This window comes from Polypterus senegalus, chromosome 9, assembly GCF_016835505.1.
Source record: "Polypterus senegalus isolate Bchr_013 chromosome 9, ASM1683550v1, whole genome shotgun sequence".
In the NCBI taxonomy this organism is placed as follows: Eukaryota; Metazoa; Chordata; class Cladistia; order Polypteriformes; family Polypteridae; genus Polypterus; species Polypterus senegalus.
The window spans coordinates 173434277-173458014 of NC_053162.1; the positions used below are offsets into that span (position 1 = coordinate 173434277).

General features: G+C 37.9%; 1 protein-coding gene across 5 annotated transcripts in view; it reads left to right on the forward strand.

Moving 5' to 3' along the window:
- Positions 1-23738, forward strand: part of cntrl (centriolin) — a 105461-nt gene that overhangs the window by 23809 nt on the left and 57914 nt on the right. For all 5 annotated transcript variants that reach the window (XR_005634997.1, XM_039764274.1, XM_039764275.1 and 2 more), the window contains 7 exons: positions 912-1104; positions 2079-2188; positions 2590-2784; positions 14189-14342; positions 16256-16476; positions 21759-21935; positions 22870-23004. Coding sequence is in view for 4 of the 5 variants with exons in the window: in XM_039764274.1 (XP_039620208.1) it covers positions 912-1104; positions 2079-2188; positions 2590-2784; positions 14189-14342; positions 16256-16476; positions 21759-21935; positions 22870-23004 (1185 nt within the window). In the remaining variant the exon portion in view is untranslated. The remainder of the gene's footprint in view (positions 1-911; positions 1105-2078; positions 2189-2589; positions 2785-14188; positions 14343-16255; positions 16477-21758; positions 21936-22869; positions 23005-23738) is intronic.

Below are 23738 nucleotides of genomic sequence, written 5' to 3' on the forward strand. Positions count from 1 at the left end.
CATGATACAACAGAATTTTGCAATATTTTACAATAAAACCGCTAATACACTGACACCAACTGCTCCTTGGGTTTGAAAGAAAAAAAAATCAAAATGTTATTCATAGGGCTTTTAAAAAGTACAAATGGTGAGCTTATGTTAAAGAGTGGGACTGCTGATTAAATGCAAATAATGATCTCCCTTCCATACTGACTTTAGACCAAACGCCCCTCTCCCAGATTTACCAGAAAATGAAAAACAAAATTTTCTGTCATATAAGACACATTGCAAAGTGTAAGCAGTCAGCATGTCCCAATTTTCATCAAAGCCACACTTAGTACCTTTTTTCTGGCAAGCAGTCTAAAGCAGTCCACCACCATGCTGTTTATTTCTAAGCAGCTTGGAGGGCATAGTCAGTGAGTGATATACACATCAGGATTCTCTGTAAGCAAGTGAATTTACAGTGGATTTCTTCATTATATCACATTCCAGCAATTGAGTATGTATTTCAATATAGGGCAACATGCTCAATGAAAATCCTGATCCTTTATCATCAGTACATGCAGCTCCCTAGTATCATCAACACATCTGTTATTTTGCTGGCTCTGCACTTAACATCATCACTTCTTGAAAATGTCAAGTAATCACAGTAGGCCTTTTTATAATGGCATTGCTTTAGAAACTAACAGAAACACTAACAAAAGTGAAAAATGTTGGTCTATTACTACTATGTTTGGAACTGCAAAGTGTGTGTTAGTGTAGTTTTTGTATTGCAACTGTTCATTTTGTATGATAATTAGTATTTCACATAAACTTAGCTGTACTGTTTTAACATAAGCATATGGCAGGATGTCCTATGTCATTAAGCTGTTGAAGCAGTTGACTGATTCTTAATTAAGTTGATTTGTTTAATATATTGCTTATTACTTTAGGAAATGGCTCTTGAGAATTCCCCAGATGAAAGCCCCTACATTGGGAAAGCAAAGTACAAAAGAAATGCATATGCCAGAGAGAGCTATGTTCCTGAAGAGAACCCAAAGCAGGCAACAGCAGGAAAGCTGCAAATGAACTTACCAGCTGAAGCACAATCCAGACTTCAGGACACACTTGATGCTCAGAAGTTAGGTGATGTATTAAATGCACTGGACCTTACTTTGCTTATATCATGCGCTGCCTGATTATTGCTAATAAAAATGTAGATATGGCATCTTCTTCTGTTTACTATTCATGACCTGCTGATATTCTATTGCTCTCAGTCAGTCACTGTGTTATTCTAAGTAGTGCTTCATGTGAGCAGATAGTCAGTATAACTTAATGACAGAGATGGTGAATTGTAGGTTTACCATTACAAATAAGGTACTTCATGGTACATTTTGATTATAAACAGTTAAGTGTTTTATATTTTATTTATTTATTTATATGTTGTGGACGCGGCCCGGACACAGACAGGCGGACATGTTGTAATTCACCACCACATGTTTATTTACACAATCATTTACAAATTATGGTTACACAGACCCAGTCCAAAGTGCACAAACCCCAATATTCACACTCAGTCCTGGCCACAAATGCCTTCTTCGGGCCGCCTCCACACCTCTTCTGCCTTGTCCTCCTTCCACCCGACTCTAGCCCTGAATGAATGGAGACGGTCCCTTTTAAACAGTCCCCGGATGAGCCCCAGGTGTTCCCGGCATTCCTCCTCTGGCCACGCCCCAGCGTGGCGCAAGTGCCGGCTGTCCTTCCGGCAGCTCTCCGGGTGCCATCCTAGATCTTCCCACCAGCACTTCTGGTGTGGCGGAAGTGCTGGGGTAACAGGTCCCCAAGGCATTGGGGCGCCTCCTGGCGGTGACCACGGGCCCCTACAGGGTGGAGCTTCCATGTCCTGTACCCGTGGCCCCCAGAGCAACCAGGAAGGCAGACCCCACGTGATCCAGGGTGGGCTCTGACCCTCTTCCGGTCCCTCACGGCGTCCCGGCCGGGTCGTTGCCCCTGGCATCCCTGACAATATATATATTTATATATATATGTATTAAAATATATAAATATTAAAATAAATTATGAATATTCACATTTATTTACTTATTGGTTAATTTTAACAGCTGAGGAGCGTTTAATGCAACTTCAAAAGGATATTGGAGATGCTGAACAGCAGATCCTAAGAGCTACAGAAGAATTGAGGCAACTAGAAGAGACAGTGTCTCAGAAACGGGTAAAGGAAAAGAAATCTTTGACTTTTGTACCTTTTGATTTTTTGTGTTTAGCAGCATTGCCACAGATAATTCATGATTAACCTGAAGAAATGGTTCTGTGTCACATTAGTTTAGCTGTCTTAGCTAACTGGTATTTGACATAGTACATTTACTTCTGCCTTTGTGCTTACTCTTGGAATTACTTTGCTTTATTTCAAAATTTGAAATTTTCGAAAATGGGAAGTTTATTTAAACCATGTTTCTTTGCCTTCTAATTTAGGATAGTGGGACACTAATGTAGTTTATGTTAAATTAATATGAATATAATCTTTTTGTGTTACTCTTAATATCTGTAGGTTTACGTAGTGTTGATATTAATTAAGAGAATCCAATCTTCTTTCCATGGTCCTATGGCCATTAGATATCAGAGGCAGAAAAGGAGCACCTTCGTCAGCAACTGCACAGAAAGATTCAGCTGTTAACTAAGTTGCGTCAGGAAGCTGAAGATTTGGAGCATCAGATGGAGCGCCAGAGAGCAGAAATGACGAAAAAGCAAGCAGAGCTGGATGAGTTGCAGAAAACTTTAAACTCTCTTGATCCTAGTGACCCCCGACATGTAAGTACTTTCTGGCATCATTTAGCCATTTCTTCTGCATTCTAATTGGATGTGGTATTAAACTTTTTTGTTATTGGCGTTTTCCAAGTGAGAGAGCATTGTTTCACTGTTTTTCTAAACTTATCTGTTAACTTAAAATCTTAAAATTGACAGACCTGCCTAATTCATCTCAAGGTCACAGGGGTTAGAACCTATCCCAGCAGCACTAGTAAGAAGGCATGATCCAGCCCTGGATAGGGCACTAGGTTATCATACGGCTCATTCTCACACACACACACACACACACACACACACACACACTCCTACTTGGATAGTTCAGAGTTGCCAGTTAATCTAAGCTGCTTATACAGGGTGGCCCACGAAAAAGTAGCCCTCCTTCCTGCCAGAGTGGCGCGCCGATTGACTGCCCTCATCATGAAATCTGTGTAGACGTAGTGCAAATGTGTGAGTACGAGCGGAGTGACATGTATTCCATTCCACAAAGAATCGCAATAGTGGAGGCGTACAGGACGGCGCGACTTGTCACACGTCACATGTGTCACTGTCACGAATTCGGGAGACATTTACAGAAGACAGGATTGTCACCAAAGGATTGCGGCCGCCAAGATCATCGGACTTAAGCACTTGTGACTTTTATCTGTGGGGCAAATTGAAGGGAAAAGTGTATGCTAATAACCCGAGAACTTTAAACCAGTTGAAAGACAATATTCATAATGCAATTCGGAGCACTGGCGCCCCAGAGTTTCATCGCGTATATGACAACATGTTAAGGCGCGCCCAAAAATGTATTGACGCACAAGGAGATAATTTTCAGCACTTTCTGTAAAGAGTGAGTAAAGATTTTTGCATTTTAAGTTCTTTCTTTCTTTATGGAAGGGCGCCTTTTTTCACCAGGGAGGCAGGCTACTTTTTCATGGGCCACCCTGTTTTTTGGGATGCAGGAGAAAAACAAGAGTAGCCAGAGGAAAACCTATGTAGACAGCAGAAAGCATGCAAACTAAATTTTAACAGTAATTTGAACCCAGGATGCCAGTTCCATGCTTCCAAACTCCATATTCTGTTTTTTTTTTTTTTTAGTTTACTGGAGAAAATTTGACCAAAGATGAATGTGCAGTCAATCTGATTATTTCTTTCATGTCAGTTGCCAGTTTTACATAAGAAGAAAACAAATTGTTTTGACTAGAACCAACCCTGTGGCCCAAACAATCTTGTCAATTCTCATTTACCTAATGTGATCATAGTAAGATCCATTTGAGACTTGCACTTTATAATAGTGCTGTTTTCCAAAAATAACATCTTTGACTGCACCCCAAACTGTACACACTACTGTACACTACTGCTTGTAAAGATTGCTGCAGAGAAAACAATCTGAATGACAGACCTTCAGATTTCCTAAATTAGTTAATGCATAGTTACTGGCAGTTTCACAGTACAGTACTACAAAATATAAATGCAAACTTTTACGAGATGCACTTCGAAAGTGCCTGATGCTGTTATACTTGCTTGTCAAAGTGCTGTACAAAGATCTCCGAACTTAGCAAATACACAGATACTTCTCTTTTTACAGAACTCAGTGGCCTCCATTGATTGAGCTACCTTGTTCACTTTCTTCTTAAAATAAGCTAATTCTCAGTTTCAGTGCTTAAAAAACTAAAATATGAAAAAATTGTTTGAGAACCATTGACCTATTCTCGAGTCTTGGGAACCCCATGGCTACAGGTTTTTCTTCCAAACAATTTCACAGATAATGTCATCTTTCCTCAAACTGATCACATTTATGTAGCTGGGCTTTTTTCTCATCTCCTGTTCTACCCTGAGAAAAGCACAGCAGTGTGATTGTCACATATATAAGACATTTTTAATTATTTGTATTTTTTTAGAGCCTTAAATGAATAACTGTTGTTGTTTTCCTATTTTTCTGTGTAGTTTGCTCCCTTAATTTTATCCTAGTAATGACAACGAGCAAACCAGATACCTAGACAAACAATGCTGAATGCTGAAAGACTGCAACTATTTCAATGTCAGACCCATTGACATGCTCATTAGTAAATAATGGATTCAGCAGCCAAAAAAATTGTAAAAGCAGAAGGAAAATTGTGATGATGATGATAAAACTCTTAAAAACCAAGTTAAAAAAAAAACTAAAAAAGTTATCCCTGGTGAAACAAAATGCTTGGCTCATTCAAGTATAAATTCTATATTACCTCCCCTCTAGTAAACAGAAACATGGAAATACCATATTGCTTAATTAGGCTAGGAGTCCAGTAAAAAGCAGAGTTTATTTAGAAGAGAAACCTGCGTTACACAGGATACCCAGGCCTTAGTTTGAGAGTCACTAATGTAACTATTTTTGCTCTTCCTGTAGCTACTCTTTTGGTCTGCAAATTTTCATTTGCCCTATTTTATTAGCATCTGTTGCCACTGATCATTAATCAGGCATTAGTCAGATGGTGGAAGGGGCAAATTATAAAATGTACACATGGTATGACATTCAGGTGCATTTGAAGACTGAGCAAGTGGAGGACTGAGTTCATAGGTAGATTCTAGACTTGATTCTCACTTGATTTTAGGGTGAGGGAGGCAAAAGACTAGACAGGCGTGAGCAAATCCGACTGTCTCTGAAAGTTTTCTTGGTGGAAATATTGAGCTGCTGGGCCATAGTGCAACACACCATTTTGCAAAACAGGACAAGCTGACAGAAGAGAAGGCATGATATGATGCAAGCATGTCTACTATCAGAAGAACAGTTGAAAAATCAGGGGCAAAAGTTCATAACAGCAAACCACTGCACAGTCAAATGTTTTGTCAGAGATGGCTGGAGTGGCGACCCAGCCGGGATGCCCAGGACCGGAGGAGGGCTTGCACCTTCCCTTGACCATGTGGGGGCGACCGCCCTGGTACCTTTGGGGGCCACGGGTACAGAACGTTGAAGCTCCACCCTGTAAGGCCCGTGTTTACCGCCGGGGGAGCCCCTATGCCTTTGGAGCCCTGGAAGTGCTGGGGGGAAGAGGAGCAGGGACACCCAGAGTGCTTCCGGGGATGCCGCTGGCACTTCCGCCACACTGGGGCGTTTCGGTGGAAGATTGCCGGGTCACACCTGGAGCACATCCGGGGAACCATAAAAGGGGCCACCTCCCTCCGTACACTGAAGAGTGAGAAGGCAGTGTGTTGTGGCCGGGACTTTAGGGTTTGTGGCACTTGTAAATATGAAGAATAAACGTGTTGTGGGTGACATGAACATGCCCGCCTGTCTGTGTCCGGGCCAGCTACCACAGTTTATAAATGAGAATCCAAAAAGGATCAAAAATGATGAACATTTTTGATTTTTATCTAAAGTAGAAATAGTGTCCCATCAACTCACATGTCAAATTACACAGAATACACACAGAGTGGAACAGTAAATAAATATGAGCCACTGTTCATTATAGTGGCCCCAACCAACATACAGGAAATTATTTTCCACAGCCTCATGGAGTAAGTATTGTGCTGGGTATTGTTTGATGATATCTTCTCATGTGCTTCTGCTAAACATTTGGCATTCTGAGCCACGTAATTCAGTCGTAGTATGGGTCAGTTGCAATTCCATGTGTCCTGTTAAAAGTATAACTTCAGCTGCCACTTGTATTACTTATTTCATGGTCTGGTTGTGCATGTATGGATGAAAATCTAGTGTAATGTTTGAAGCTAATTATTTTATTCCCTTGCTGCATTAGATGCTTAAACATTACTGATTTTTGCTGACATTTGAGATTTAGTAGTCCAGTGTAGTATATTTAATGAAGCAGTAATACAATAGTTTTATAATACTGTTGTGGTCTCCTACAGGAGTGTCAAGACTTTTTTTCTGGGAAACTGCAAAAAACACTGTTTTTGTTATAAACAGAACACTTAATAAGAGTTAAAATTCTTCTTTAAGAATAAAAGTTGTTTGAGTGCTAATCATAGCAAAGCCAATATGCAGAAAAGTGGAACTGTAACTCTTAACTCTGTAGGAGTGTTTAATGAGTAGTTTAGCCTAAGGGTTTACAATTGTGAAAGAAACCACAGTGACGCAACATTTTTGCACAAGGTCAGTTTGCTGGCAGTCAGCTGACAAGTGCTTGAAGAGGCCAATGAATGTGCTATATTTACAAAGAGAGAAAGAAATTGGAATTTAAACTTTGTACCACTGGTAGCTTGATTTTTTTGTTTATTCATCAGTTTCTTGTACTTATTTTCAGCTCACTTTAGAATCATTAGTCTACATGATAAAATGTCTTTACATATTGGTAGGAAACTAATGAACATATAGGAGACCAGCTACTCAGACATACCAGATTACCGTATGTATACTCACATATAAGTTGGGTCTTGAAACCCGAAAAATTGATCATAACATCAAACCCCGACTTATACGCCTGTTCAAAAATGCGACCCTAAATTCTATTTATTTCTTTTTTTTTTAACCATCTCCTTGCCTCCTCCAATCTCACATCAGTTTCTCAGACGCATCAAACTTTGTTGCAGCAGCGCATTTATCAATTTCTTTTGCCACTTCGACATTTAATTTAAAACCAGCTTCATATTTTCCTCTGATCGAACACTCCAATGTAGATAAGGGATGCACTTACGATAAAGGTGTATGAGGGTGTGAGATACAAAAAACACAAATCAGTGCAAACGTCGCTTCGGAATAGTTTGGGTATTAACGTGTGGTCACGTAGGTACAATAGAGAGAGAGGTTAGGAGCACACGCTGATACAGCACATTACCGCACCCACATGGAAAAAAGGCAGTGTGCTCTGTGGTTACTCTCTCAGGTGGGCGTTAGCATATCTTAATCTCTTGGACCAATAGCATGAGGTTTCTGCATTTGATTTATACTACTGACATTATAAAATACCAGAAATTATACAGTAAAATCAAGGCCTGACTTACCCGCGAGTATATACGGTATATTCTTTTCTAACCATTTGCCATTGAGAGTGCCTAATTTTAAGGGGATAGTGGGGTTGGGCTTAATCTTTGAAGACAAAACAGATACTACAGAATTCTTATGTCTCTCTAACTGGCAATTGACCTGTGGCTTGACCTATATAAGAGATGTTACCCATACATTGGAGGATTATACTTCTCATAATATAACTGTTTTAAACAAGATTCATGTGGTTATGACTTTTATCAGGTTTTCTACAAATAATTATACATTATCATTTTTAAGTTTTTGATCTAAATTTACATCTATTACAGTAATTTTTTTCCTGTAGCTGCATACTAAAGAAATAAAAATGTAAAAGACATTTTGGTCCATGCAAAATATACTTCAATAACTTTTACGTAATATAAAAGAATATGGCATATTCTTTTTGTTAAGAAAAACATGATTGTTAATCAGTTTTCTCAGCTTACACTGCCAGTTTTTCAAGATTTTACATAAATCCCTTTAATTGTATTTATGGGATACAGTGTGGAGAATGTGGTCTTTTATACATTGGAGAAACAAAGAATTCATTGAGAAGTAGGTTTGTACATCTCCAACATACAGAAAAACATTGATACGTTTTTTTAAATATATATATTTTGTAAAGTATTTTCCAGCCCTTTTGGCTGTACCACAGTCCATACATTAGTTATCTTTGTAGAGTGCAATCTATTGATAGATTTCCAGAAAATCCCATTGCTAATATCTGTGCCAAGTTTCATTCATTTTTGAATTATCATGTCCAGGGAGTCACAACCTAAAATGCACAAACACCACTTCAAAGGCTTCTTTTATTATGTACATACGTACATATGGTATGTATATATAAGGAAAGCAAAAATATATGTTGGCATATACAACAATGAGATCTGTATGTTAATTTGTGTACATTAATAGACAAATATTTTTGATCAGTTCTCCTAGTTGTTTATCCCTTGACTACCTCAAAAAATAATAAAAGGAAAAAAATCATCAATTTGATTCACTTTACTCAGTTTATTCATTATATTAAAGTGTAGTTGAATTGGGTTGAATTTAGGACTGTGTTATAATATTAGTGAGTAAGGTTTATTTTTAAAGTTAGATGTTATATCAAAATGACTGTATTATTACCAAATATTTTACTATAAGAATAGATATTTGAATTGATATGGAGTATTTATTAATAACATCATGTTGTTGTAAACTTCAAAAGAAACCAGTTAGATAAGACCTAACTATCCATTCAGTGCTGTTTCTTTCCCATTCCATGTATACAAAATGTTTATCTATCCCAATTGTAAATTCCAAATTTGGTCTTTAGCAAAGACTGAATTTTAACAAACAAACAGACCCATAAGTCTACTATGTGTAAAACAGTTCACCTTTCAGTCAAAGCAATTTGTAATCCCTCTCTTTTTACCATTAAAGGAGAAATGGGGCCTGTGTAGATAAGACCCATTCTTGAATGGGATGCCAATCCATTACAGGACACATGGACGTACAAAACACAATCATCCACTCATGCTGGACTAATTCACAGTTGGCAGTTAACCTTATATATACGCGTAAGCTCCATCACCTTTAAGGCAGCTGCACTAACAGCTATGCCACCATGCTTCCTCATTTGTTTTTAGTATAATAGCTAAACACACAGGGATAGGGCTAATAACTATTACCCTAGTGCTATGACTCTGCAGTGCTGATGTGTATGCTACTCTGACACCATTTATGAAGGTGTAATAAGCAATAATATTCAATTGCAAAGTTTTAATTTTATTCTGAAGTTTAAAGGTCTATCAAAAAATTATTGTGCCATGAATTTAAATTAAATTTGGTTGGATATGGACAGAAATCTGTTCAGGTGATTGATTTTTTTAAAAAACTGTAATAAAGTTATTTAGATTAAAAGTAAACCCATTATACTCATTAAAATGAAGATGGAACCTTATATTCTCCAGGTTTGCCCATGAAGTGGGAACAAATAACAGTTTAGTTCTGCAGTTTAAGTGAAAAGGAATAAAGCATTATTCTGTGGGCGACATAACTAACCAGCCAAGTGAGCTCAGCTAATAGTTCTGACCCACAAGTCGTGAAATGCATGAATGTAACACCCTGACCTTAAGTGTTGTCTACAGTAACTTGATGGATATGTATTTATGATATTTGTGGCCTAATGAGGAATGATCATTATTGTTGTTTTTATGTTGTATGTTTGTATTGATGTTTATTTGTATGAACTTTAACCATATTAAATTGCATGCTACTGACATGGCCATAAAGTTTCTACATTTAAGTATAAAGATCACTCTATTATTGTGAGTGATGTAAAAATATTGTGGAAACATTAATCATTTCAAATAAATATAGAAGAAAATGTAGCTAATTTTAAGCTTAAACGAATAAAATGAAAAAAAGTGGTGCTGCATATGTTTTATTTTAGACCCAATAAAGTGCCTGTTCCTTTAAGAACTTGCTGTGCATGACCAGCCCCCTCCTAAAGAATCTGTCAGTTCAGTATTCAACAGAGGAAGAAGGGCTCTCCTCATGAGACCCACCCTGCACTGAGGTTATTGTTTTATTTCGAGGCCTGTTGCTGATTGGTCTTGGGGGTTGGTTGCAGCTTCCTGTGTTGTGATTTAAAGTAGCAGAGGGGTCCAGGTTTTAGTTGGGGCTGGCTCTTGTTATTGCGCTGCATGCTCTGGCTTAAGTTGGTGCAACATGTGGCCTGTAGTTACACACACGGCCGCTGAGACGTGAGGAGATGAACGGAAGCAGGGGAATCATGGAGCCCTGGTTTGCTGAGGTTGTTTGCCGGACCGACTTGACAAGTAGGTGATGTCTGCCATAATGTACCGTAGGCAAGTCAGGAGGAGTTTGTTGAAAATTCTTATTGTACAACTCTTTTAGAAAGCCCTCAAACATAAACTGACCAAAAGCAACTGCTGTTCACTGTTTATTCTGCTGCTTTAAGGTTTGTTTGGAAGTATGAGTGAGAAGTGTAAAAGTGTCAGGTCCCCTTTAAAATTAACAGGATTGTGTTTGATCAAGGGCACGGTACTAAACAGTGCCAGTTTGTGCCTGCAACAAACCAACCCCTCCAGCTCTGTACAAATAAAGCCTCTTTCAGAGTGATGTGAGCTCTTCAGCTATGGCTGACCGCTTATTTTTCTCTGCTCTTGTTGGGGAAGTGATTGCTTACATTCACTACTTTCCCTTGAGAAACTATTAGTAAGCCTGTAGAATCCTCATTTGTGTCTCTCCTTTGAAGCAGCAGTTTTATTAACTGTGAGTATTCCGGTAAAGTCAGTAATTGTGTCTTGTGAAATTCAGTAGACACAGAGTAGTGCATTGAAATCTGAGACAGGCTTCATTTTTGTACCTGCGATTCTGACAAGGATAAATGAGTTTTATAATAAATTGATAAGTGGTTGCTTGTGTATTATGTGAAACTGGACCTTATTATTATTAATAATATTTTGCAATCAAATTTTTGTTAAACATTTTCAATTGATACATAACAGAACATGAGAACATTGTTTTAATCTTAGTAGCAACAGAGAGAGAAAATAAAAAAAATGCCCAAAATACCCACCCTTTGGGAACTGGACATTTATATATATATATACAGTACTTATGTTTTTTGCAACATTGCCCTGCCTGAGGATTAACATGAACAATTTCTGGTGCTTTATGTATCTGCTGCGGATGCCTGCAGTTGTATGGGCTAGAACTCACAGGTAGAAGTTGTAAACCACACTTAAGACACATTAGAGGGATTATATGTCCCATCTGGCTTGGAAACACCTTGTGTTCCTCTCGAGGAAAGCTGGCTAATGTTGTCAGGGAAGGGCAAATTTGGTCCACCCTTCTCAGCCTGTTGCCACCACAATCCTTATTCTGACACATACTGTAGAATATGGATGAGTGAATATTTTGCTACATGAAAGTGAGTGTAGAGTAACTGAAAATGTAGCACCCTCGTTCATACTAAAGACAAAGACGGAAAAGAGGTTACAGTGTACAGTTATTTTTTTACTGTGTACAGTGCATCGAGAAAGTATTCACAGCGCATCACTTTTTCCACATTATTTTATGTTACAGCCTTATTCCAAAATGGATTAAATTAATCTTTTTTCTCAGGTTTCTACACACAACACCCCATAATGATAACATGAAAAAAGTTTACTTGAGGTTTTTGCAAATTTATTAAAAATAAAAAAACTGAGAAAGCACATGTACATAAGTATTCACAGCCTTTGCTCAATTTCTTTGTCGATGCACCTTTGGCAGCAATTACAGCCTCAACCCTTTTTGAATATGATGCCACAAGCTTGGCACACCTATTCTTGGCCAGTTTCGCCCATTCCTCTTTGCAGCACCTCTCAAGCTCCATCAGGTTGGATGGTCAGTGTTGGTGCACAGCCATTTTAAGATCTTTCCAGAGATGATCAATCGGATTCAAGTCTGGTCTCTGCTTGGGTCACTCCTTTGATATCTTGGCTGTGTGCTTAGGGTCGTTGTCCTGCTGAAAGATGAATCGTCGCCCCATTCTGAGGTCAAGAGTGCTCTGGAGCAGGTTTTCATCCAGGATGTCTCTGTACATTGCTGCAGTCATCTTTCCCTTTATCCTGACTAGTCTCCCAGTTCCTGCCGCTGAAAAACATCCCAACAGCATGATGCTGTAGGGATGGTATTGGCCTGGTGATGAGCGGTGCCTGGTTTCCTCCAAACATGATGCCTGACATTCACACCAAAGAGTTCAATCTTTTTCTCATCAGACCAGAGAATTTTCTTTCTCATGGTCTGAGAGTCCTTCAGGTGCCTTTTGGCAAACTCTGCCATGTGCCTTTTACTAAGGAGTGGCTTCCGTCTGGCCACTCTACAATAGAGGCCTGATTGGTGGATTGCTGCAGAGATGGTTGTCCTTCTGGAAGGTTCTCCTCTCTCCACAGAGGACCTCTGGAGCTCTGACAGAGTGACCATCGGGTTCTTGGTCACCTCCCTGACTAAAGCCCTTCTCCCCCGATCGCTCAGTTTAGATGGCTGGCCAGCTCTAGGAAGAGTCCTGGTGGTTTCGAACTTCTTCCACTTACAGATGATGGAGGCCACTGTGCTCATTGGGACCTTCAAAGCAGCAGAAATTTTTCTGTAACCTTCCCCAGATTTGTGCCTCGAGACAATACTGTCTCGGATGCCTACAGACAATTCCTTTGACTTCATGCTTGGTTTGTGCTCTGACATGAACTGTCAACTGTGGGACCTTATATAGACAAGTGTGTGCCTTTCCAAATCATGTCCAATCAACTGAATTTACCACCGGTGGACTCCAATTAAGCTGCAGAAACATCTCAAGGATGATCAGGGGAAACTGGAATAAGGCTGTTACATAACAAAATGTAGAAAAAGTGATGCGCTCTGAATACTTTCTGGACGCACTATATATATATATATATATATATATATATATATATATATATATATATATATATATATATATATATATATATATATAGATAGATAGATAGATTATATAATACAGAATATAATGAATACATATTTCCGCAGTTTTTTCCTTTTAATGAAAGTTTTAATACACCCAGGTAGTCACAGATTACATGTTTTGGCATAGGCCAAGATAAATTCAAAAGAAACCTTACTTCAGATTAATTATCCATAAAATGCACTGAGGCAGGCAATGATGTACTGCCAGTGTTTGCAGGTACAGACTTGTTCAGGTGGAGCAAATAAATGAATTATGTAAAATATATGGGGCTGTTGTTGAAACTTGCTGTCTACTTTTTTAATTTTAATTGGCAAACTAGACAGTTTGAAATGTGTCTGTTTTTGGTCGCTAAAGTGTTCCATACATCCTGATCAGTAAAGAGAAACATCTAATACCTAAAAGGTATGAATATGTTTCATTATGAACTCAAATTTGATTTGTTTACCCATTGTTTAGCAAGGGGGTTGAGAATATGTTCTTTTTTACAGTAGTATGAGTAGTATAGGTACACTTCATGAAAAGGTTAAAAAGGTCACACTGAAAATCACTCTTTGAAGTCCTTTTCATTTAATTAAAGACTGTTTACACCATATAATCCAGACAGATCTACTAACACTGATCATCCTACTTTTCTATAAGCTTGTTACACATCTGCCAGCAAACACTCATTTGGTTTTGTGATTATACTGTCTGTAGGTCTCTTTAAAAATATCTGTGGGCTTTTCACAGTTCAGGTTTACAGCAGGCAGATGCCATCTTAACTCCAGATGTAAACTATGGTAAATAGTTGCAATTATGATTGACTTTGGTTCTGAAAAGATATAAAACAGAGTCTCCTAGTACCTCAGTTCATACAAACTTACTGGACACTTTGGACATTGCAAATAATGCATGTCTTTAAAGTGTGTGTCTGTCTATGTTGATTTTACCCCACAGTGTTACTCTGCATTTTTCCATAGGCTCATGTGAAAGCTCAAATGGTAAATAAAAGTCAGCAGTTGGACATGATGAGTAAAGAATATCGAGAGCTCGAGAACCGGCTGGATGAAATGCTGGCCAGAATTGCCAAGGAGACCGAGGAGATCAAGGACCTGGAGCAGCAGCTAACAGAGGGTGGGTATACCAATATAGTGTGAGCTGTGCTGAATAATTTAAGTATTAAATTAACATGGAAAAGAACCCTCCAGCAACTTAAGCAGAACATAGCAAACAATATTTGCTAGTATCAAGCCATCTTTCTTATTCACATACTGAATTTCATTTACTCATCTGAAACACTTACATCGATTTGAAGTACAGATTATATTTTAGTTTTTTTCAATTTATAGACCTGATTGATTAAATTACTCAACCTTGATTGCACAGTTAGTCAGCATTAGTAACTGGCAACATTGTAGTTTTAAGGGTACATTGATTACACTGCCTATTCACATACACACACAATCTTTATTTTTTATGTTGTCTTTCTGTAGCAAACACCATTTGACCACCATTTTCACAACTGCAGACACATAGTAAAACAATTTCCTTATATTTTTAATGGAGACACGCAGGAAAGTTGAGTGATTTTGCTTAGGGTCTCAGAATGGTTTAGAGTCAAATACTGAACTGGTAACCTTTGTGTTTAAGAAACAAGTTTCGTTAATCACAGCAAGCACCACACTGGCTGCATAGCCACATATTCTCATAAATAAACAGAACAGTACGTTCTAATGTGATTTGGAACCCAGTGCCCAGAGGGAGAAACAGTGACTACTTGGAAGTTGCACATATTCACTAACTAGCTATAGTACCTAGTAGGAGTTGTTCTAGAATGATCACAATAAACACCTGTGAAGCCAAATATATTTCTTTTACCTTAGAATAATAATAGCACATGGAATGAAATAACAAAAGGAGAAATGAAAGAAAAAAAAATGACAAAACAAAACCCTTGTTGCCCCACTAGGCCTAGATAATAAAATGTTTTGCCTCTTTGTCTGTCTAGTGTGTTGCCTTGACTACTTTGTAAACAAAATAATATAGTGGTCCTTCATACTTCCTTCTCTTATACCTCTGGACATTTCTGATAATCACAATTTCCAGATGTTTTTTTTTCGATTAAATTAGCCCCCTTAAGTGGAGATGGTTTGCTAACACTGATTATACCAACAGCCAATGCCATTGCAGTATTTAAGGGGTGGTTTATGGCTGCATTCCTATCCTCAAATTCATTAAATATTTCAATAAGTTGTTCTTCTATTTTGACTAGGTCTGTAACTACTACCTAAAGAGAACGTCTAGGTAGTTATTGGGACTCTTCAGTTAATCCATTCTTTGGTTTCTTTATCCACTTAGCAACTCTTTTTATGCCTATTACAACCTCTGCTGGTTTTAACATGACCACAGCTACCTTCCTCTGCTTCATTTGAAGCTGTATATCAGTTTAGTTTACCAGTAAAACTAAGCCCATGCCAGCCTGGTTTTGTGTTTAAACTCTGTTACAACACAATTCTGCCAAATTCTAAGCTAACCATAAAAGGGTTATAGTTGTAAGAATTGTAAGAATTGATAATGCAATGGTGATGGTGCTAATCAGGCTCACCGTGAAACTTAACTCTTTTATAATATACTCATTGTAAATTTAAAATCTGCACCTTACTTGGATATTTACTATTTTTGAATATAAATTATTGCGCAGTGAGCTGCAGGACCTCACTGACCAATTCTGTCCTGCCTCAATTAACACTAAATGCAACAGATGGCTCATGACTACATGTAATTAAATGGGTGGTAAAGATTCAGTCCAAAGCTAAAGTTTTTAACTGCTACGTTTTGCTTGAAATTGCAACCTTTTTTTCAATACTGAAAACACATAATTTTAAGTTGACTGATTAATTTGCAAATCTGTGTCTCTACAAGTTATGAGATTTTTTTATTGTTTTTTTTTTGGTATAACTAATTTTTATTTTGTACTGTATAAATTCTTCAAAGTGAGTTATTATATTGTGTATAAATAATTTGTGCTCTTTCACAACTGTACACAGGCCAGATAGCAGCAAATGAAGCTTTGAAGAGGGACTTGGAAGGAATCATTGCGGGGTTGCAAGAGTACCTTAAAAGTGTGAAGAATCAGGCAAGACAGACCAGTGAAGAGTGTCGTCAGCTGAAAAAAGAGAGGGAGGCCTTGCTCACTAGGCTCGCCAAACTAGAAGATGAAAGGAACCAAATGGAGGTTGTTGCTTTGGATGCAGACAGCATGAGACAGGCAAGTTTTTTTATCCTTATCCTCAAAAGTTTTTCTCCACCTGTTTAAGGTAGAATTTGTCCACTGGGATTTATTGGTTTGTTTTAGATGCAAGAAGCAATTAAGAAAAAATGTCAATTCTAAAGTTTTTTGTTTTTTTTTGTTTAAAAATAAGAATCAAAATTATTTAATTGGTTAGTTTAAAAATAAGAATCAAACTTATTTAATTGGTTAGAATGATAACCCTTACAGTATAACACCTTTTATACTTTATTGGTACTTTAGATTGCTGAATGCTCTGAATAAAGCATAAGTATAAACCTGAGAGTACAGAGAAACCAGAATAGCCATAAAACAGAGAAATAACTTTAAAAAAATACAGCAGTGAAAGAAGAATCTATAAAGAATTGAAATGCAAAAATGTAAAATAGTCAATCATTTCAGGGTCACAAGGAGCCAAAGCCTGTTCCAACAGTGTTGGGTGTGAGGCAGAAACCAGCTCAGGATGCCATGCCAGTACATAGTAAGCCCCACTCATATGGCCAATCTACCTAACAAACATGGCTTGGTATTTTTATATATAACCATTTCACTAGGTGCCTGTTTGTGTTCTTTGGGTATCGTTGGTTGCACACACAGAAAAGGTTAGTGCAGGGAATTTCACTGTGAAAATAGTTGTTTCACTTACATTACTGCTTCAAAGCCATATTTAGCTTATTTTAAAGAAACTTTTAACATACATGTAGCTGCGTTTTTCCAAAATTACCAAAGTTCTGCAGCTTCAACTCAAAAAAAATGGGATTCGACAAAAGCCTGACGCGCAGAAATGATTCCACAGACAAAATATCTTGGTTTTTGAAAGTTTAGTTAAGTTTTGAAGTAAAACAGTTCACACAAAAAGGAAAATTAAAATAACAAAAAAGGAAAAGTTAATGTAAAGAAAAGTTCAGTTCTAAGCTTAATCTTGTTACATCTCGAATCGTTACTTCTTACTTAACATTTCTGAACCATTTCAAAATGGTCAGAAAACTGTATGCTTATCCCATTTCTAAGCTTAAATGGGTCTTTCAAGCCCCTCTTTACTGGGACCTGTTCCAAACAAACTGAGCTTATTATCACACTGTTATTCAGTTATAGTAAGAAGGTTCTATCTCTTGTTAACTATAGGGGGAAAAGACTATACCATAAGCTATGACTATGAAAGACATTAATATTCTATTCAAATTAAGCAGACATCAATATGAGTTTAACTCAAAACTTTAACTTTCTAAGATTGGCTCTTACAATACAAATCCATCATCCGGCTATGCCAGGAGATACAAAAAAAGGTGATTGAAATTATGCTTTCTGTGAGCTCTTGCATGTTAGGATCTAACTGTTGTGGGGTCTCAATGATAAATTTTGTAACTTTAATGGAAGATATCAATATGAAATATAAATTATTAACTTTTATTATTACAACAGTGTGGTGTCAGAACTGTACTGTAAGAAGCTAGATAGCAGAAATGATGATAATAATTTAATTTTAGTTTTAAACAGTACAATCCATCGTATGTAAAAATGGGCAGTAATGGCCCTGAAAATGTTTCTTAAATATTGTAAAAAATATTTCAGTTTTATATCAGTTGCTGTGAGTTCTAACCATCCATTTTCTGTACAAAAATTATCTATCCCTGTACTGTGAGCATAACTGTGGACAAACCCGTTCACTATCAGGCCAATACTTGTCTGTTGAGATTTTAAGTTCAAAGTTATAGTCATGCATGCAAAATACATTGAAATTCTTACTTACATGTCTCCCACAGACCAGTGACAATAACAAAGTACCAACAACAGACAATACCAAAAATCATACATTAAAAGCAACAATAGATGAAATATTCAATGAACACTCATGCAGCAGTCAGCACAACCTGGGAACACTTGCAAGGCAGTTGAGAGTAAAAGAGGCTGTTAAGCAGTTTCATGGCCTCAGCAGTCTTATAGTTGCTAGTTAGCTCAACTAGCACGTTTTTCAAATGTCTGAGGAAGCTGGAGTGCCAGGAGAAAATCCACATGATCCCAAGAACAACATGGGGACTCCACATAGCCAGTAAATAGGCTCGGAGTTAGCAACCAAGTCTTTATTTTATCTAATACTTTAAGTAATAAACAATATTAAAAGATTCTTCATATATCACAAGCACAAGAAGAAACTGTACATTACATGGCTTCTTTAAAATAAAATAAAACATCTTTTTTAAGTTTACATTTAGTGTTGGAGGTGAACAGTGCTTTTCCATCATTCCTTTTGTACATAGTAGTCATTTCCACTGTCTTCTACTTCTGTAATGATAAAGTACCTCTGGTTTCAATGAACAATACCTGTGTCTAATGAACCTGAGAAGCAAGTTCCTATTTTCTGTAGATTCATTATGTTTTTACTCTCTTACTTGCACTGCATTTTCTGTTTTGGTCAAATCTTATGCAACTTTAACAGCCTCTTCCTGTTTTTGTGCAGAATTGTATATCATGACAGTCTGTTGCTTTCCCTCAGTTTTGTTACTTTTTATGGTGTTTTTGTCCACCTGCACCTTTTGACTTCTAACATGCTGAAAAATAATTTGTTTGGGCAACATTAAACAAAGCAGAGTTTATTTATTTATTGAACTATTTGGTATGCACTCCATACCCTGTTACTGTAATGTCAGCTTTCTAAAACCTGACCTCAGGTTAGCCGTTTTAATTAATTATGAGCTCATTTTCTTCCAGGAAATTAAATACTATAATTTTTACTTTTTTTTTTTTTTTAAGAAAACAAAAGACAAACAGTAAAGCACAGTTTAATAGTCAATATAGTAACACAGGCTTTGTGCTTCAAGAAAAAAAATTAAATCAGACTAAATTGTTGACCCCTATACCTATCCATTGTAGAGAGTGTGGATGCTGGCCCGGACACAGACAGACAGACAGACATCGTTCTTGCACCCATCACACTGTTTATTTACAACATATACAATTAATAAAGTCACGTGCACCACAAACCCCAGTGCCTCTTGCACCGATTCCCCAATGTCCAGGCCTCACAGTCCTTGTGCCTTCCTGGCCGGCTCCAGTCCTCTCTCCAGCTCTGTCCACTTCCACCCGACATCCACCAATGACTGGAGGGAGGCGGCCCCTTAAATAGGAACCCGGATGGGCTCCAGCTGCTTCCCGGCACTCCTCAGAAGACACGTGCCAGTGTGGCGGAAATGCCGGCTGCGCACCCGGAAGCCCTCCGGGTGTCCCCTGTCTTCTTCCCCCCAGCACTTCCTGGTGTGGCGGAAGTGCTGGGCTCCAGACTTCTACAGGCACCGGGGTGCCGCCTGGCGGTGGCCACGGGTCCCTACAGGGCTGGGCATCCAAGCCCTTTACCCGAGGCCCCCAACATAACCAGGGCGGACGCCTCCTCGCGGTCTGGAGGAGGCACAAGCCCTCCTCCGGTCCTCCTGGGCGTCCCGGCCGGGACTGCCATAAGAGCTATATGGCAAAAGAGCCCATATGTGTTAAGACAGCTGGAAATATTTAGTAGAGAGCCAGTGAATATAGTATAGGTAGTAGCATTGAATATTTAATATAGCAGTCTTCACTTTATTACACTGAACAAACCACCAAACGGTCTTGAGAATAGAGTGCGTATGGAATCTCTTCAGATCCACAGTTTTTACAGGTTAGCCTTTGTGACCCGTACAGTGTGAGTTGGGGACATTGCCATGAAACAAAAGTAGTTTTTAACAGCTTTCCTTACTTTTTTCTTGAATTGACTGTAATAAATGCCAAAGCAAATTAGTATAATATTGGCTGGTCATTCGGGCCTTTTGAAGCTGTAATCAATACAGACCACACCCTTCACATTATGAAACATTGTGTACCTGATGTCAGTGGTATGGGCTTGGACTTTGGATTTATGTGGCATTGGACAATCACCATGCTCCTATATTGGTGTTTAAAAATCACGCACTTCCATTATAGTGTTGCATTATCTTTGTTCTGAATAGAACATCTGTCCCAGCTGAAAAAAAAAACTTCCCTATAGTATGGCGCTGCTTCCACCATACCTAACAGTAGGCATGGTGTTCTTTGGATGATAAATTATTTTGGCTTAGCACCATCATATCTTTGGCAATTAGAGTTAGAAAGTTCTACTGTGTTCTTACCAAACTATAAGGTTTAGAGAATTTGGAATCTTCTAGAAAAATCTTACAGTAATAGTGGATTTTATTCAAGGCTAATCATAATCACTTTATTGTTAGGTGAAGCAAGATGGCTTAGGACAGGATTTTGAATGTGATTGGTTAAATATAAATACAATTTTGATCCCCATTGCAAAGGATAAGTCTGCTTATGTATACTACTAAGTTGTTGAAAGTATGTTTTAATAAAATTTCCTGAAAGACAATTGTTTCATTTTTACTTAAATATTGTTGGTTACAACTAGTTAGCAAATGAATACATCACCCAAAAATAGATTTTTTTTTTTTTATCAGTTGCTTACCTCATGCTGTACAAAGTGATGGCTGAGAAAAATTGTTAATTTCATGTTTTCAGGAAGAATGGAGATTTAAAAAAATCTTAAAACAACGGATGCCAACACTAAGCAACAGCAAATGATATGTAAATATCTGTTAAAAAAATTTCATGTCACATTGTTTGTGTGAAAAACATCTGCAGTTGTGCATGTTGAAGCAAGTAGACCTCACTGCAGAACACGGGATAGGGCAAGGTCAGATGTAGGTGGGGTTGGATGGTTTACCTTTGCCATATAAGAAAGGTATCACATTTGCTACTAACAATAATCTTCATTAATTCAATATGGTAGTAATGGTACTGTTTGTTTATCTAACACATCCCGGGTAATTACCATCCATTACTGTGCTAGAATGCAGGAATACATCTCGTGATACACTGAAAGTCTGGCTTCTGCCTATACCTCATCTTGCGCTCATCTCTGCAGTGGCAAGGTGTCTTGTTCTAACCTCAGTCACAGCAGATAATTTCTCCTGCTCCTTGAAATCAAAATAAGGGACATGATGTTCGTATACGTAAAAGTAAAAAAATGCATGCAACTTAACTTAAATAGAAATGTGTGACAGATGACTTTATGATTCTTTATAATACCGTGACTAAACTTGTGTTTAGTGTTTCCATTAAGATAAAATCAACTCCACTACTTCATTATCTAAAGATTAAAGTAATTTAATAGGTCTTGATCAATACCTGAAATATTTATAGTTTTCTCTTCTGATCCTTGTAGCATAACTCAGTCTCTCACTTGCAATTGATAGGAGCTATTGGACCTACGACGTACTTCTCAGCAGCTACAGAAGGAAAATGAGCAACTGAAGAAGGCCCAAGGTGACCTGAGCGCCTATGAGGCAGAACTTGAAGTTCAGCTACAGGAACGGGATACAGAAGCTAACCAATTGAAAGATGAGTTGGCAAGACAGCGGCGTCTTAGCCAGGTACCACTTCTTTAAGTAGATTTAGACAATAAACTGTTAACTCTAGGTTATGTATTTTTCATTCTTTGTTTCATAATTTTATTCACGTGTCATTTTTAATCCTTATATAATAAGAGAACACCAGACAATCTAAAACCAGGCCTATTCAAGAGTTCAGATTTGGAGTATAATCCAATTTTCAGATTTTCTTTTGAAACTGTTTTAAATAGAGCTTTTCTGGAGGCATTCACAATGAAAGCTTGGGTTGCAAATTTCAGTACCACAAAAGACCAAAAAGAATCATGCGCCTATGAATTTCATAGAATTAAATTTTTCAGTTTTAAATGCTCAGTACAGAGCACAGAGAGTTTGATAGTGGTGTGTGAGTATATCTGTCATTTATTAGGACTTATGAATTGTTATAACTGGGGTTGGTAGACAGCTGTGTAGCATTCCTAGGGTACTTCACAAAACACATGACGTCATTATGCAACACAGCTTAGCCAATTCTATGGTAGGTGGTGGTAGTGGTACGTAGTAGTATTAATACGTTTATAAATACCACCTAAATCATAGAGAATGTTGAGAGATTTTGGGTAGATCTTGCTACGTGATCCATTTTATTAAAGTATGTCATGATTGCCAAGAAAAAATGCAGTCACAGTACTATTAATACTGCAGTTAATTTCTCTCTTACATAGTGTTTTAATGAAGATCATCACACAGTATTTTGTAAAATAATTAGAATATAAGAAACCTTCACACAAGTGCATAGTGTGGTCACAATTTGGAGACATTATAATCTTAAATAAAGCAGATGATGTAAGGTGTATGCAAGGTGCAGACAAATAAAGAACAAACCAGTAACTGGTTTGTTTATTTATTTTCCTGGTATGTTAACTAATTGGAAATAATAAATGTGTGTTTTGCTGATAGCATGGTGTATTTTTTGCAGATGGAACATTCGGCTCTACAAGCAGAACTAAACAAGGAGAGGCAGGCTTTGGAGAATGCCAGGGCTCAGGCACAGCAGGCCACAGAACGAGAACAGGACAACAAGGAACTGCAGGCACAGCTCAAGAAATTTCAGGTATGTTGTGCACTGCCCATCCCTTTAGTTGCAGGAAAAGGCACCTCAAGTGTGCTTGAAGTACACAAAGCAATAAGGCTAGTGTTTGACATATAAGACTTTATACCTTTGGTACATTTGTTTACTAATTACTGTAAGAAAGACAGATTTTGGTCACAGTCTCATCATACAGTGCATCCGGAAAGTATTCACAATGCATCACTTTTTCCACATTTTGTTATGTTACAGCATTATTCCAAAATGGATTAAATTAATTTTTTTCCTCAGAATTCTACACACAACACCCCATAATGACAATGTGAGAAAAGTTTACTTGAGGTTTTTGCAAATTTATTAAAAATAAAAAAAACGAGAAAGCACATGTACATAAGTATTCACAGCCTTTGCTCAATACTTTGTCGATGCACCTTTGGCAGCAATTATAGTCTCAAGTCTTTTTGAATATGATGCCACAAGCTTGGCACACCTATCCTTGGCCAGTTTCTCCCATTCCTCTTTGCAGCACCTCTCAAGCTCCATCAGGTTGGATGGGAAGCGTCGGTGCACAGCCATTTTAAGATCTCTCCAGAGATGTTCAATCGGATTCAAGTCTGGGCTCTGGCTGGGCCACTCAAGGACATTCACAGAGTTGTCCTGAAGCCACTCCTTTGATATCTTGGCTGTGTGCTTAGGGTCGTTGTCCTGCTGAAAGATGAACCGTCGCCTCAGTCTGAGGTCAAGAGCGCTCTGGAGCA